Raw genomic sequence first — 17,449 nt, 5'->3', positions numbered from 1 at the left:
GTGTGTGTGTGTGTGTGTGTGTGTGTGTGTGTGTGTGTGTGTGTGTGTGTGTGTGGTGTGAGGCTTGGTGGCAAATGCTTTTACCACTGAACTATCTTGCTAGCCCCAGACTGACTACTTCTGATGGCATTTACACAGAAGGCCATTACAGCTCTTGGAAAACTGCACTAAAGGTATCTTGTTGTATTTTGGAGTGCTGGAGGGTGAACCCAGGGACCCATCCCACATTAGAGTAATTTATCTCTTTCCCCATCTGTGTGTGAGCCTCCCGTGGGAAGGGAGCATGTCCTCTCTAACTTGTCATCTCATCTGCTTTGGAAGGTGGAGAGAGAGAGAGCGAGGGACAGCAGTAATTACACCCTAAGATGATGATGGGAGCTGCTGCTAATAATAGCGCACACTGCTGAGCACCTACGCTTTCTAATGAGTGGTCCATGGTGCACTCAGATTTTCTGCATCCTCACGTATCCCAGGATGTGAAAACCATTTTCATGGTCTGCCCCACTCCCATCCCTTGCTTATTATTGTTCCAGACCTGAGGCTTGAACTCGGGACCTTACACACACCAGGCAAGCATTCTACCACTAACCTGCATCCCCAACAAAATCCAATATTTGACTCCTATTACCAAGGCCACCACCTTGCAAGGAAATTACCGTATTGTCCAAGTGATAGTGTTACTATGGAAACAAAGAGTTCTTTCTGAGCTCACTGGGTAAGGAAAGGAGGCCCTCAGAATTACAGAACCAGAGTTTAGAAGAACTTCAAAAATGATCTGGTTTATTACCACTGCCCCAAGTTGATTAGCTGTGGCCACAGAGGATGAGCGGATGAGAGCAAGGTCACCAGATAGTGACAGGGAGAGATTGTGAATTCGCAGCCCAAACCTTGCCTTCCTATCGGATTGTAGGACTTTATTTCCTAGTAGTTTTAAAATAATCACATTAGAAATCACACGCACTGTGTGGGGTTCATTAGCCCTTCAGTTTCTAAATGCGCTATCCTGGAGCCGTTGATTTCCCTGTGCGTGGAAGACAGCTTTATTTTCCGGCTAGTAACTGTTCACCTGAAAGCAGGGGAATGTGTCAAGCTGAGTTTATACAGCCTATGGTTTATAGAGCCTTGCTAGGCCTTTTGTATTTATTTTAAAATAAGCTGCCATTGCTGTCTGGTGAGTGAATAATACCAAACTTCAGGCTAGAATGCGCTTGCCTCTGGTCTCCAGTAGGATCAGCAAATAAATTTCAGTGCACATTCCTTTACTACCTCTGGGTTCTTATGAGAGGGCTACGAAGGTGCCATATACATTCCTGACTTTCAAAAGGAGAGAGGGACACTGTGCTAATTCTTCTTCACTCTATTCTCTCTCTCACTTGTCTAACTAATCCTATCTGTGAACCGGATCTCAGAAAATATTCTAACGCCTTTCCATAGAGGACTTGACCTGAACTCGGAGCATAAAGGAATGAAGGTTCTGGATCTGGGATGTGCTTACCCCGTTATCAGACTCAGAGAAGCACATACAGGCCCTTCACCCCCACTCTCTCTGCTGGAAGCTGAGTCCTCCTCTGGCAGAGGAGAGGAAAAGATTTGTATTCATCACCTTAACAAAAAGAATAGGGTTTAGCAGCAGATAAGGCTGGCTGTTTACAACAGGATGAAGGGGCCTTAGCGGGGAACTCATTTGCCCTCACAGCCTCTGTGTTCATCTTTAAAACAGGAGGCCAATTTTAATATGGAAATGTTCTGCAGAAATTCCCTGCTTAGGTAGATCAGTGGGGGCTGGAGGTGCAGCTCCATCGGTAACGCATTTGCCTAGCACGCATGGAGCACCATACAAACCAGCTGTAGGCCTACAGACCTATCATCTTAATATTTGGAGACAGAGGACAGAGGATTAGAAGTTTAAGGTCATCCTTAGCCCTGTATAAGTTCAAGGCTAGCCCTGGCTACAAGAGATATTGCCTCAAAACAAAACAAAAACCACTGGGGGGTGGTGATTGGAGAGATGGCTCAGCAGTTAAGAGCACTTGTTGCTCTTACAGAGGACTCAGGTTCCATTCCCAACCACTAGGTGACTCACAACCAGGAGATCTGATGCCCTCTTCTGACTTCCACAGTAACTAGGCGTGCATATGGTACACATAGATACATACATACCTGTAGGCAAAACATTCATACAGGCAAAATAAATAAATCTAAAAAACTTTTTAACAAACACAAAGCGCCCAATGGGTTTTTCTCCCGTAAGAACTAGGAAACATCTGAAAATAAAAACTGAAAGAGGTAAAGGTGAGTTCCCTCTCTCTCTTTGTCCTTCCTGCCCTGCCCTGTTAATCTGAGAAGACACTAGTGCCAGGCAAAGGCCTAAAGGGTAAAGGGGCAGCAGCCAGGAAAGGCTGATGAGTGCCAGACTGTGTGGGGCTGCTTGGTTAGAACCACTGGGACTGCCGGGCGACCTCCGGACTGGCAGGCCATTCCTCAGAGACTCCCTTACTATTCCTGGGAAGACTGCTTTCCCTCCTCAGCACTGGGTTAGGAGCAGCCAAGCCTTGTGTGATCCCTGCTTGATTGTAATGATGGCCTGCAAGGTACAACAGCCAGGCACTAGGTTAGCAACACTCTCTGGATCTTATTACAGTATGCTCTTGTGCCCACACCTTCTAAATGACTTTTTAAAACTACTTTGCAAGTCAGGTAACAGTGATACTCACCTTTGATCCTACCACTAAGAAGGCAGGCAGATCACTATGAGTTTAAAGGCCAACATGGTCTACATAGTGAATTCCAGGCCAGCCTTGGCTACATTAGTAAGACCCTGTCTCAAAAGAATTAAATAAATAAAATAAGCATTAAAAAGACTCTATAATAACGAACTTATAAAAGAAAGTGGGGAGTCATGTTTAGAGAGATGGTCAGGCTAATTAAACTTGGGCTCACAGCACCCATAAAAGGCTCCTTAGGGCACTGGGGGTAAGCAAGGGACTTACACCTAGGGCTGCAAAACAAGGTGTGGCTGGAAGCTAGGTATTTGTATGCTTCACCAGGAACCAGCTCCACACTTGTGGCTTGCCTCCATTCCATTATATTATATTTGCAGAGCTGGTAGGAGGTGAGTGTTTTCTTGCTGGAGACTTCGCTAATTTACCCACCACCCCTTTCTACAGTTAATGCTTGCACTCCCAGAGGGTCCGTGTGAGGCATGTCTGGGGTAGAAAGAGACTGAAGGTAGCCCTGCTGCTCCTCCCATGCTGTTGAAGGACACTCTGTCCCCGGAGGGCACCCAGAGGAGTGCTGCTGGAGGTTTAGAGGCCTGGACCCCTGTTCTATCCTTCCACTCCACTCCAGACTGGGAACGTCTTCATTTCCTGCCTGTCTCGGAGACTTCAGCTGAGCCAGGATGGAGAGTAGCTAAACTAAAAATGTCCTCACAGCTACCAAGAATTGAAGGCCTATTTTCAAGCATTTATGTAAGGAGAAAGGAAGGGGAGGGGAGAAGAAGAGGAGGCTGGCTTTGGATACAGCTTGGAGTTATGTGGGCTGCTGAAGATGGTTGAACTAGTTTGGCTATGATAACTGTTCAGTTATACCTTCTAGCCTAAGCTTGAAGCTAACCTTAATTTATAATCTTGTAAAGATCGGTTATTAGTCTTTCTTCCTATTTCATTCTCTCGTTGTTATTATTTGCTACTTTTCCATGAAAAATGTATTTCCGTCTGGAAAAGTGAGAAGAGGTGGCTTGTTTGTGTTGTTGTCTATTTGTCTTTCAAATGCTTGTGAAATGAGGAGATGAGAAATTATTTCAGACTAAGGAGAATCTAACAGTCCTTCAGTTAAGCTGGGGTCTACATAGCTCAGTGGCAAGGTGCTGCGGGAGTCTCTGGGTTCCGTCCACTGTGCTGCAGAAACAAAAGCCCACCATGGTCTTCAGTTAAGACACTGCGGAGATGTGTGGAGCTTCCCCTGGATTGAGCTGTTCCCAACACTGCAATGTTGTCTAAATTATCCCCAGCAGTGGGGCCAACATTGTTCTAAGAACCAGGAAGACTGCGTTCTTGTCCTGAAGAGGCTGCAAACCGGGAGCCACACCTTACTCTGGTGAGCTCTGTGGATGAGGTGGGCAGGAAGAGCACCAGGTATGTGACAATGTTGAAGGCTGCAGACCTTCCCATCCTGATACTTTTGGAGTATCACTGGCACATGGAAGAGTCTGGGTTTAAAGAAAAAACAAAAAGCAAAATTCCTGTTTACCTTAAATTCTTGGTAATCAAAACCTTGGAGAGGCTACCCTTCCCCTAAACCTTTTGAGTTACTGTGTTCATTTCTTGCTCTCCTCATAGATTTATTGGATTCACCCAAGGCTTACTGCAAGGTTTTTAATGAAGAGGAGAAAGTTTTAATGGGATTTTTCAGAAAAGGACAATAATTGGGTGAATGTATTGCAGAGAGTTTTCCTTCCTTCTAAGGATGTGCTCTGTGGATGCAGGAATTGCTCCTAAAATTAATTTCTGGCTTCAATAGACTCTGCCAGTATTGGTTGATTCCCGTGAAACTCATACAAGATGCCTGGAGCCTGGCCTTGCCATCCTCCTGTCCAGGAATGCCAAAAAAGGGAAAGAGCTACTTGGCATTGTTTAGCCTCTCTACTCTTTCCTTTTAATGGAGAGGTTGGTTGCGTTCTTTAGAGTTGCAAAGAAGAGTCCTCCCAGGGTTAACTTTGAATTGGATGAACAGACTGGGCAGACCATAAATGTAATCCAGGTTCTGAGTCGGTCTCAATATCACAGCCACTTTGAGTAGAAATATATGTGGGTCACAGAAACCATCTGCCATTGCTGGGGCTTGGACCATGGATACCAGGAATTAAAGGATTGTGGGCTGAAGTTTCTTTATGCCTCATCTATGCCAGACTCATAGTTAAAGAAGCTGGCAACCCGGATCTGCCATGGGAGCACATGCAGCCTGCTCTCTAGCCAAAGGAGAAGAAAAAGATCACCTTGGCCAGGTAGACACAGTTGAGCATGACTGCTCTCCCAGGCAAATGCTTAGAAAACAGTTGTTCTCTAAATCCCCATTGAGGCCAACCCGGCTAAGTAGAATCCTGACTTCCCCACTGCTGGGCTAGAGTCAGGCACCCTACCCCATCAGAGAAAGCTGAAAGCCTTCCATCCTGGCCAGATGGTAATGTCTCCTCCCACCTTCTCACCTTATTCCCTGTGTGATGTCAGTGAAGGCCTGCGGGCTCCTGGACCCCTACCAATGCCCAGCAGTAATGAGGCTTCATGCAGTATCAGGTGAAGGATACATGGAAGGCAAGCACAAAACACTCTGGTAAAGCCACCTGACAAAGACTCTAACAGAGTAGTCATAAAAATGCTCTTAGAGCAGCCACAGAGACTCTTGTTTCTATTTTCATTTTGAGAACATGCCTTAGTATATTACCCAGATTGCTCTTTAACTCCCGGGGTCAGTGATCCTCCTGCCTCAGTTTGTTTAAGTGTCGTCATGTCCGGCTCCTGTCTTTGAACAAATAAAAAAGTACAAAGTAGGTACATAAGAAATTAGTACTAATTAGAATTAAATAGAAATCTTAGAAACAAAAAAATAATTGACAGTTGAAATGAGCTCACCAGAAGGCCTCAGCAGCAAATAGTCAATGCTTTATAAATATTGCTGGTTGAGTTGAAAGGTCAGGCAGAATAGATCATGACTACAGACATGGCTTAATTTAATGTTCATGTTATATAAAAAAAAAATCCACCACCCACCCCCAAATCAAATCACACCTCATGTATTTTATATTGTTCTTTAAATAGTACGTATAGTAAACTTTTGTAGGTTGGAAATAGCCATCCAGCTATTAGGACTTTAAACCTTGAAAATATTTCTGCTCATCAGCTGGAAAATGGCTCCAATGGATGCCTGTGGGGTAGTGAGGCAGCTGATGAAGTGGTGAGGCCGATGGGTTCAGGGTGATGTCCTTAGCAAAACACAGCAAGGGCCATGTTTTCCTACCATGCTGACCAGATCACAGGTGAGTCAGAGTCAAAGGGCTTCAGAGAATCAGGGTTACAGGAGCAGGTGTCGTACGTACAAAACGTGCCAACCATGATAGCAGAAAGTTTGGAAAATGTGTCCAGTAAGGGCTGTTTGTAAACCCTGGAACTATTTAGTAAAGAAGTTCTGAACCTGCTATGTTTACGTTTCTGAAGGGGTTCTTAGAAAATTAATTAGTCTCCCCATTCTGTGCTATTTTAAATAGGCCGTTTAGAACATTAGAGGGTAATGAAGAGCCATTATGAAAAAGACTCTTTAAACAATAGTTACAATTTAGGTATAATTGAAGTTTTGTGGGCTGTAAAATTGTTTTAATTGATTAATGTTGAGTACTTGTGAACCAGTCTAAATCCACCTCTAGTTTTGCTTTGATGTTACATTATCAAGGGCTAGAACTGCTTGCACAAGATCACACCAGCCAAATTCTCACAGTGATGGAGTAGGGACTTGTGAAGTTCCATCCTCAGCTGAGGAGCTGTTGGCAATTGATGGCATCTCGGAGAGAGAGAGTCAGTTTCATGCTCCCCTAGACGGTCCTATACCTGTGAACACCTAGGCTGCATGAAATGGACTCCGTGAATATAAATAAAAAAGCTCATGGTATTGGGAAGGAAAAGTAGTTAGGTAGGGAACAAAGGATCAAAACACATTGCATGCATGCATGAAATTCTCAAACAAGTATTTAAAGGAAACAAGTGTGTGTGTGATGTGGTGTGTGTGTGCGTGCGTGCGTGCGTGTGTGTGTGTGTGTGTGTGTGTGTGTGTGTTTTCCTCTTGGTAAAGCTACTTGCTTCTGATATTACTCTCTGGACCTGATGGTCTTCTGTAATCTCTTGGAGAGTGTCTAGCCATTCTGTGCCTTCTATTGAAAACTCCACCTCGCTAAGACCTCATTTATTAACGCAGTGTTTCCCTGCTCTCTTGAGTCTTTTCTTTTTCACAGACGAATGCAATCTCCCCCCGTTTCCCTTGACAACACTATGTATCTGAGACAAAGACCAGGAAAGGTGGTGCAGGATTCTCTGTGTCCCTGCACTGAGAGACAGGCCCGAGAGAAGGTGGCTGATCTCAGGAGCTTTCCCTCCTCACATTGGGGTGCTGCTCACTTCTTCGGGCGCTTCAGTTTGAATTTTCTCATCCCCATTCTTATCCTCAGTCTCTTCTGTAGTCACAGCAAGTTGGTGGCAGCCAGCATGAATATCCTTTTATGAGGGACTGCAAGGGTACTAGTCAACGTACCTGACACACGGGTTCAGTCCCTATCCCTCTCAGAGGAGCCTGGGGCTACATTTCACTTGGGTTGGACAGCATCCTCCATGTATTCTAAAGGTTTATCTTTGCCCCCTTCTCTGTTTTATTCCCCCTTTTCCACTCCTCTAGATTGATTGATATATAGCCTTCTCCCTGCCCCCTTACTTTCTATAAAGAAATTTAGAATCCGCCTGTGTGCTCCCATGAGGCCTTCTTGGCTCCTTCCCATCCTCTGTGCCTGGAGAGACGCTTTCCTAAAGCGCCTGGAGGAAACTGATCAGACCAGACACATGACATTTTCCACTTGTCCTTTTGAAGCAATCAACTCTGAGCCTCTTAGAGGGAAAAAGTCAGGCGCAAATGCATGTGTTTGCATATGCATTAGTAGCACAGTGTGTGCCCTGGTTCTGCCCTGAGGACAAGCCTAACTTATTCATTTACAGCTTCTTTTATTGCAGAAAAAGGAGTGGACATGGGATGAGAGCAAGATGCTGGTGATGCAGGACCCTATCTACAGGTAAGAGCCCAGCCCAGTGCTCAGGAGGATGCAGAGCCCCAGGGACCCTTGCTGTCTCCTGGAGCCATCTCTTTTGCCGGTGGGTGCAGACCAATTTAAATAAAATACTAATTCCTTTCCCCTCTGAGACATGTAGATGGAACTATCTTTAAGGTTAAAAGTTTTCCTGGTGATGAATTGCCCTGAGGGGGGTTTGAGGGATCTCTACTTGCTGTTTAATTCAAATGGCCATATTGTAATTGGAGACCTTTTCAATTTGTGGGTTTTGTACTACTTGAAATTCCGTAATTGCATAGATATTGATCACGGGAAGAGAGGTAACTGAGTTAGCTCATCTCCCATACTTCCAATTCCCCAGTGCTGTCGTTTCCGCTTTTCTCCCTCCTTAGAATTTGAACATAGAGAAGAGGTTTTGGTCATGTGAAAAAGCAAAATGTCCCAAGGACACCCCCAGGACAATGTGTGGCCCAAATGCTTATGATCCTCCAAAATTTATCTGTGGATAACTTAACCCTCGAGCTGATAGCATGAGGATGGATGGTATATGGAAGGAACTAGGCCATGAGGGTAGATGTCTGGGATTAGAGAGGTCTTAGAGAGTTATTAGTTTGCTCCTATCGCCACACAAGGACGGGGCTCTTTGGTACCATCTCTGGACCAGCAAATAGATCTCCATCAGATACTGAGCCTGCCAGTTCCTTGATCTTGGAATCTCCAACCTCTGGGACTGTGAGAAGTACGATGTTAGTTACAAACCATCTGGTTTATGGTGTGCTATTTTATTTAGCACCTTGAACTGACACACCCTCAGAAGTTGCTTTCACAATTATATTGGTACGACCCCCGTAGAAGTCCAATGGCTGCCACCCATGTGTTTTCTCTAAGGATGAGGAAATCAGTAGCAATAACACAAAACCCAGGGCTGTGCCTGGAACCATGGCATAACCCTGACTTGTGGGCATCATTCTTGCATCTGCAGATCTACCTCCTCCCTTCTGCCTGTTTTCTCCCCTGGGAAAGGAGTTATCCTTAGGGGAGTCTGGAGACCTAGACTTAGACCTTGGCCTTTGCCAGCTCTCAGATTATCACCATGCATTTGGTGACTACGTGGGTAAGGGCTCTTGGAAGAGTTGTTTTAGTGTGTTATTGCAACTTGTTTGTTTGCCTGTTAGCTAACTGAATAAGTAATTCATCACTAGGCTATAAGGCTCTTTAAGGGAGGAGCTATTCTCTGTTAACCTTTGTATATGGTGTGTCAAGCCTGTGCCTGGCCCATGTGAGACACTTGGTAAGTGGTTAGATAAGTGACGGTATGAAAATTAGCATAAGTTATGGTAATTCACAAGAGGGAACAATTACTTTCTATTTGATTGATGAGGAAAGGCTTTAAGAAACATCACATTAGCTTAGAGACTATAAATAGACAAACTACTACACAGTGCATTTTGTAAAGGAAGAACGTTTTTTGTGAATGTGTGGTATCTGAGTGTGCAGGCCACACGAGCGTGGGTGGCTGTCGAGGCCAGAAGAGGGCACCGCATCACCTGAAGCTAGAGTAACACTGTCTGATATAGATGCTGTAAACTTGGGTCCTGTGTTCTCTTGAAGAGCAGCAAGTACTTTCAACATTGAGTCATCTTGTTGATAGATAGAGGGTTTTTTTGTTTGTTTTGTTTTTGGTTTGGCACCATGTACATAAAACAAAGTGACCTTTTGCAGATGCTGTTCATGATTTTTTTTTTTTGAGACAGTGTCTTTGTGTAGCCCTGACTGTCCCAAAACTCACTATATAGACCAGGCTGGACTCGAACTCACAAAGGTCCACGTGCTTCTGCTTCCTTCCCAAGTACTTAGATTAAAGGCATGCACAACCATGCCTGGCTTGTTTGTGAATTTTAATTTTGCCTATTCTTGGTTGGGAGGACTTTCCCAATTCATATATTCTAAACAAACTGTTTATTTTTAAATAGTTTTATTGAGGTAGAATGATATTTCTTAAAAAAATGAGAATATCTTTCAAACAAATAACTTGACAAATTTTTATATGTATGTACATTTGTGAAACCATCACTTTAGCCAAGATAGTAGACATTGGTGTCACTCCCCAGAGTCACCTTGTGCCCTCTCTAGTCCTTGCTCATCCCACTCCATATTCTGCCGACCCCCACTCCACTATTGAATTTTGAGAGATTCCTGAATAGAATCCTTTTCATGCTTATGATGGGTGGATCTTTGATTCCGAGGAAAGCCTGCTTCAGAATGGGCTCCAAGACAGCCCTATCTCATAAGTAGTTTGTTTTTTTTTTCTAATTACGTTTTTTAACTTAATTTGACAGGGTGCATTATGTAGGTCAGGCTGGCCTCACACCTGCAGTCCTCCTGCCTTGGACTGCCAAGTACTGGGGTTATAGGCGGGCATTACTATGTTTATTAAGTTTCAAATTTTGGTGGAAGTAAAATTTATCATAAAATCATTCCCTGACTGAGAGACATTCTGTTTTCATCTGGGGCATGATAGTTTTAGGCCTTATGTATGTATGTATGTATGTATTTATGTATTTATTTATTTATTTAGGTTTTTTGAGACAGGGTTTCTCAGTAGCTATGGAGCTAGTCCCAGATCTAGCTCTTGTAGACCAGTCTGACCTCGAACTCAAAGAGATCCACCTGCCTCTACCGCCCGAATGCTGGGATTAAAAGCGTGCACTACCACCGCCTGGCAGTTTTAGGTTTGTGAACATGCAAATATTTCGTTTTGGTTGCGTGTGAGGGATGGACTAAGTAGACCTCCTCCCCTACTCTGTCCACTGTCCTCTGTCCACTGCTGTCTACCACCCATGGATAGCCAGTTATCTTGACCCCATTTGTTGAAGGTTATTCTTTCTCCACTCAGCTGTTGTTGCATCTGTATTAGAAATCAGTGAGCCATTTCTTTACGGTCAGTTTCTATTCTGTTCATCTAATTATATTTATTCTTGAAATTGCATAGTAATGACCCTCTAACTCGCTTCTATTTCTGAGATTTCCTTCAATTTGGGTAGTATATCTTTTCCCATCTATTCATTTTTAGAAAGAAAAATATACCCTGAAGAGGGGAACATCAGTGAATTTTTAAATGAGTATTTCTTTGCTTCAGAACACATGCACACATTCTGTCTCTCCTGTCTCTCCCTTTCTCTTCCTTTCTCTCTCCCTCCCTCCTTCCCTCTCTCCTCCTTCCCTCTCTCCCTCCCTTTCTCTCAAATACACACACACACACACAGATTTTTTTTAAGTGTTAGGATTTGATAAGCTATTCTAGATGATACATTTACTTCCACAATGTGGAATTTAATGGTTCTTAAAAATTGCATCATGTTATTATTTGTTTATGTAACTTACTATGACAGGTCTTAGCTTGTGGTAGTTTCTAGACTTTTAGGAATATTTAAAGTAGTTTCTTTGAATCCTTTCTGTGTTCTTTAGTGCTATGATTTTCTTAGCCTAAATACAGAAATGAAGGTACTATGTCTACATATCAGTGTGGTAAGGACTTTGCTGTGGAACGTAGACTTGCACAGTTCGGGGGGAAGCTGCAAATAGAAGGTCCAGAAAGGGTCAGAGCAAAATCCTTGCCTGCTGTGGGTTCTGAGTCAGAGCAGCCGGGAGCAGCCGGGAGCCTGAGTTAGAGTCTGCTGGATTTCACCTGCAGAGGGCCCAAGTGCAGGGTCCATGTGAGGCTGTTGTCTCTTCCTGGCAAAGCAGTCAAGCTTCTGATGTCAGACCTGGGCCCACTGCTATTCAGCAGAGCTGACAGCTGTGAAGGAGAGCTGGACACATGACATACAAAAGTGAGGACAAGCTCCAAAAAATCATTTGAAGGACCCGTGATGCCCAGATGCTCCCTTTAACCCCTGATGATCTCCAGAAGAGAACGGCTGTCACTTCTCTTCCACTATCCAAATTTCTCACTAGTCTGTCTTTAGGGGAAGAAGATCCTGGAACACATACATTTAGCTTGGTCGAGTTCACTCGGTAAGAATTTATACAGCAACCTAGTAACAGGCTGACTCTCCTTCCTAGTTTTCTCTCTCTCTCTCTCTCTCTCTCTCTCTCTGTGTGTGTGTGTGTGTGTGTGTGTGTGTGTGGCTTTAATGAGAACATCTTCTTCCAAGTCACACATGGAATAAAGCAGAGATGGGCCTGGAAAAGGAAGAACATGAGGGTTTTATTGTTGTTTTGTTTTCAACTCTTTGCACCCTTGGATTTCATTTCCTTCGTGAGGATGCTTATTTTACCTTTTATTTTAAATGGCATAGTTCCTAGGATAAAAATAAGTTCAATAGTGTATTTACTTATTTCACATGGTGGAAACCATTGCCTTTGAATTTTAGTGTGACTGCCTGGAAATCACCTCTCCTACTCGTACTGAGCACAGACAGAATTAGCATATTTGACTACATCCGTCCCTGTGATATTTATATTCCTTGCTACTAGAGATTGAACTACAAACAACCCCCCTACTTTTTTTCCCCTTAATGCTAAAGGAAGTAAATCAATATGACTCGAAGTCTTTGGGAAGCAGACTAGAGTAATTCTCCAGTTCTTTCAATGACCAAACCATGTAGATTTGTTCCCAACAGGCTTCCAGACAGTTCTCAGAAATGGCATTAATATCCAAACAGCTGCAATGGTAATTTGAAGTCAAGCAGGTGTATTCCAGTATTGATCTTAATCCTCCATCCATGCTTCCATTCTTGAGTAAGTGAGAAATCAGTTACTCGGGGCTTCCTGGAGAGGGAGAAAAAAAGTGTGTGGAAAACTGCTTGACACTGGGATAAGCAGTGGTATTTCATGCTGAGGCCAGTCGGGAGGCAGAAACCATAGCGATTTAAACCGAGTTTTCTAATAATTATTAAGCTATTAAGCTGCTTGCATAAGCAATAGGTTATCAAATGGAAATCCCAGTATCAATTCCCTAAGAATTGTTGACTAGAAATGTCCCTGGCTTTCCCAAGACAATACAAGCAATTACTGCTGTTATTAATTACTCAGCAGAGCTGGCTGATAAGACCCTATTACTGAAGACACGGCATACCTTGGTGACAGGGCATAGAGAAAGAAAGTTGGAACTGGGCAGGAAGCTTCCTCTCTGCCGTGTAGCAACCATAGTGCCAGAAGGTGTTCTGGAGGATGCTGGAGGAGAATCAGCTGCAGTCCTAACCAGTTGTGACCCTTGTTGATTGACAACCAAACAAGATGGATTCACTGGTCCAATAGACTGGCAAGTCTATTATGGAAATGTCCTACTTGGCTTTGTCTACTTGACACAGTGCAGAGTCATCTGAGAAGGGAGTCTCAGTTGAGAGGTTGCCCAAATCAGATTGGTTTGTGAGCATTGTCTTGATTGTTAGTTGATGTAGGAGGGCCTGCCCACTGCGGGGAGCATCATCCCTAGGAAGGTGGTCCTGACTATATAAGAAAAGCTAACAGCTCTAAGCCAGCAAGCAGCATTCCCTCTATGGGTTCTGCCCTGATGTCCCTCAGTGGTGGACTATCACCTGGCAATGTAAGCCCAATAAATGTCTTTCTCCCCTAAATTACTTTTGGTCATGGTGTTTATCACAGCAACAAAATAAAGCTAAGACAAGGAGAAACCAACCACTTTCTGATGCCCATTCCACAGGAGGGAACGGGCATGCGGTGCTGTAAGCATGGCTACAGTCCATGGCTGGGAGTGGTGATAGGCCTTAGTGTTAAGCTACGGTTGCTACTTTGTTAAATGAATATGGTGTGCCTGTCTAATTGGCTTCTAATGAAGATCTGTGCTCATAGAATAGTCAATTTGGGTCAGAGAAACTCTTTATCAGTGGTGACTGCAGAAAACCATAACTGATCAAAGTACAGAGAATAAACCACTGTTGAAGTCTGGACACACTGGGGCATCTCTATCTTGCCTCCAAGGCTCAGGGAACATTGTAGAAGAAGAGATAGAAAAAAAATGTTAGAGCCAAAGAAAAGAGGTAGTGGTGTGGAGCCCTGGCTTCTGGACATGACCTGGCTGCTGAATTCTTGAACTCACAGCATCTTTGATTGCTTCCATAGGATCTCTAAAAGACCAGGGGCTTAGAAGAGGAAGAGGCTTTCAGGGCTGCCTAAGTTGCTTTGTTATAAAGCACCCTGACGAAAGCGACTCCAGGGAGAATGGGTTTACTTTGCGTCACAGTTTAAGGGTACAGCCCACCATGGCAGAGCAGTGACAACAGCAGGATCTTGAGGCAGCTGGTCACATCACAGGCACAGTCAAAAGCCAGAGTGTTGAATGCTTTGGCTGACCTCAGTTGCCTTTTATGCAGTGTCTAGGTTCTGAGTCAGGGAAAGGGATCACCCACACTGGCCAAGTCTGCCCACCTCAAGTAAGCAAATCAAGATAATGCTCCACCGGCCTGCTTAGGGGTCATCTCTCAGATGGTTTTAGATCTGATCAAACTGACAATTGAAAGCTGGGCTGTGATGGCACACGCCTTTAATCCCAGCACTCAGGAGGCAGAGGCAGGCAAATCTCTGTGCATTTGAGCCCAGCCTGGCCTACAGGGCAAGTTCCAAGACACCTAGTACTATACAGAGAAACCCTGTACCTTTAAAAAAAGAAAAAGAAAAAAAGAAAGAAAGAAAGAATAAAAACCTGACAATGGAAATTAACCATCACAGGGCCCCAACCCTCCTTCAAGATTTGTATATAGATAATGATTGATTGGAAAGAGAGACGTTTTCTTCAGTGTGTTGTAGCCAGTAGTAAGGTGTGCATGGCCCTGTAAACAAAGTCTCACTCACTCTTCTACCTGTAACAATCCTAAAGAAAGTCTTTGGTTCACAAAAGTAAACAAATAAATCATGACATGTAAGGAGAAGAACGGGATTAGTTAAGAAAAAGAGGATTCAGGGGAGAAGGAGAACACAATAGAAGAGTGAGGATGTGAGCAAACATCATCAGAAAACATCATGTCTGTGTAAATGTCAGAATTAATAAAATTCACTATTATGTATAATTAATATGTGTTAATTTTATTAGTCAAGGTCCTAGGAACAAAACTGAAGCCCCCGAAACAATACAGGCAATTTCTACTGTTTTTGGTTACCCATCAGAACTGGTTGATAAGATCCTATTACCAAAGACATTTGGCTTGTTCCTTGTGGCTTGCCCAGCCTGTCTTATAGTACTGAGGACCAGCAGCCCTAGAGTGACACTGCCCATTGTAATCAGGGTCTTCCCACATCAATCATCAATGAAGAAAATGCACCTCGGGTTTGTCCGCAGGCCAGTTTTGTGGGGGTATTTTCTCAAGTGAAGCTGCCACTTCCAAAATTATAGCTCTTGTTGAGTTGACATAAAGTTAGCCAGCATAGTATGTTTCCTCACATTCAGGAAAGACACCAAATTTCAAGCAAAGAGAGTTTATTCTTAAATTGTGAGCTTATAGTAATAAACCTCTAGAATTCACAGGACAAAGATTTTTAGGCATGCCTTGGAAAAAAATCTATTGCCTGCTATACCACTTAGTTTTAAATGTCAATTTGGGAAGCCTACACTCACAAGAATAAAGTCTTAACTGAGGATGTGTCTAGAACACATCCTGTGGGTGTGTCAGTGGGGAATGGTTTTGCTTGATAATTCATGTGTGAAGTATCAGCCCACTGTGGGCAGCACCACTCCCTAGGCATGGGGTCTTCTTTGATCTCGTCTGAGCAGAAAAAGAGAGATGAATAGCAAATGAGCAGCATGGGTGTATTTGTGTCTGCTCTCGCCTGTGGTTGTGATGTGACCAGCTGTTCCAAATTCCTGCCACAGTGATTTCCGAAAGTCACGGTCATAACGTGAGGTGGTAAGCCAAATATACCCGTTCTCACTGCATTTGCTCTTGGTCAAGGTATTTTATTGCAGGAACAGAAAAGAAACTAGAACAGCTGGAAAGAAACATACTTTTTAGGAGACTAGAGACAGAAAACAGTGAATTATTGTTAAGAATGTGCTAAGTTAAGTACCTGTCAAGTGCTGAAGCTTAGAAAGAGCTCCTTAAAACATTTTAATCGTGAAAATCAAGCAGGAAAAAAAAATCCTAGGTAACCTTAGTGGAGAGGCTTAGAAATAAGAGAGCATCCATCCTGAAAGGATGAGTTTGGGCCGAAGAGTTAAGACAGAAGGAAAGATGATGTGAGGGCATCTGATGGTCAAAGAAGCTCCTTCAGCAAGGGGTGTGGGTAGAATCTTTCAGTTACTTGGCAGCGGAAGGAGGTATCGTGATGTAATGAACTGTAACTTGATGATGAGGTGGAGCAGAAATCTATTTTAAGAAGAAGAGATAGTAATATGGTCACAAAGGGAAGAGGAGCAGTTCGTAGGGGACAAAGAAAGATTGGCGGTCTGTAAAGTACAGACAACTTTGGAGTGCTCCTATGTTTAGGCATGTAATGACACACAACTCAGACCTCAGATAGCTAGTTGTGAGAGATGGTGGGTGGACTAATCCTCAGCCACTCTGTTGTTTTCGTGAAGACAAAGAAAACCCTTAGAATGCTCCAGAATTCAGACTGCCTCTCTAGAATCAGGGAGGATTCTGCTCCAGAGAATCCTGTCTCTATTAGTCAGCTTCTTGCCACAACAGAAAAATACTCAACCCAGGTTATTTATAAAATAAGATGAGGTTTTATTGTGGCTCGCAGTTCAGGTGTTTCTGTTGGTTTGAACCTCTCGTGAAGGTTGCTTATGACTGAAGCACATACCGGAGTCAGTGGACACATCTTGAGCCAGGGAAAAGGAAGAGAGAACATGGGTATGGATTCCATAGTCTCCTTTTGGGGGACATTTCTAGTGACCTGTGGAGTCTCCTATAAGACCCCAATTCCCAAAGACTGTCACCAGCCAGGTACCACACTAAGCAAGGACCATGGCTTTACAAATGAACTGTTGAGGGCACAGCCAAACCGTAGCACCTTCCTCTAAACCACCACAAGCCAACCTAAACCCTGGCATGCAGTTCATTTCCACTGGACTCTGGAAGGAACCCAGGCTACAGAAAGCCCTAAAAGGTCAGGGATGGAGGTGTAGACCTGGAGCCTGAGCCAGCCCTTGCTTATGACATCTCCTAAATGAGTGTTGCTATTTGCAGAGTCCTGGACTGTTTCTAGATGAACGCCTTTCCCTCCTCCTGCTTTTACCTCCTATTATCTAGGTTCTTATGGGGCCTCTGCTAAACTGGAAACGCTGCTATCAGGAGTGTGAAGGCCGCCCGGCCGAGGGATCTCTCCCTAACTCTCCTGTGTCATTTCTGGACAGCTCATTTGACAGATATAATTGTTCTATCACTCTAACCATGAGTAATGCTTCATGAAGAGTTGATGTTTTTATTTCTCCCAGCTTTGAGACCTTTCCTTGACAGTATCTCATACATATGCATGAGCAAGAATAACTCACCCGATTTTCTGCATGGAGAACATTATGAAAAGAACCGAGAGGTTGGTGGGGGGGGAGAGCATTCATTTTGTCTGGCTTCGGTTACCTCCCACAGCTGCCCTGTGATCCCTTGTTCACTCTGGTAGAAATCCTCATTAATGTCCCCGCCCTTTTCATCTTCTATTGCTTGTCAA

At 43.8% G+C, this 17,449-nt stretch overlaps 1 protein-coding gene across 4 annotated transcripts in view; it reads left to right on the top strand.

The window, feature by feature from the left end:
* Window positions 1-17,449, top strand: part of Nos1ap (nitric oxide synthase 1 adaptor protein) — a 276,554-nt gene that overhangs the window by 193,499 nt on the left and 65,606 nt on the right. For 3 of the 4 annotated variants that reach the window (XM_026779963.1, XM_026779964.1, XM_026779965.1), the window contains exon 4: window positions 7,752-7,825. In XM_026779963.1, coding sequence (XP_026635764.1) covers window positions 7,752-7,825 — 74 coding nt within the window. The remainder of the gene's footprint in view (window positions 1-7,751; window positions 7,826-17,449) is intronic. The other variant, XM_005348779.3, reaches the window with a different exon arrangement.

Source organism: Microtus ochrogaster, chromosome 6 (genome assembly GCF_000317375.1).
Source record: "Microtus ochrogaster isolate Prairie Vole_2 chromosome 6, MicOch1.0, whole genome shotgun sequence".
In the NCBI taxonomy this organism is placed as follows: Eukaryota; Metazoa; Chordata; class Mammalia; order Rodentia; family Cricetidae; genus Microtus; species Microtus ochrogaster.
Note: the sequence above shows the minus strand (reverse complement) of the source record. Positions and strands in the feature narration are given on the sequence as shown.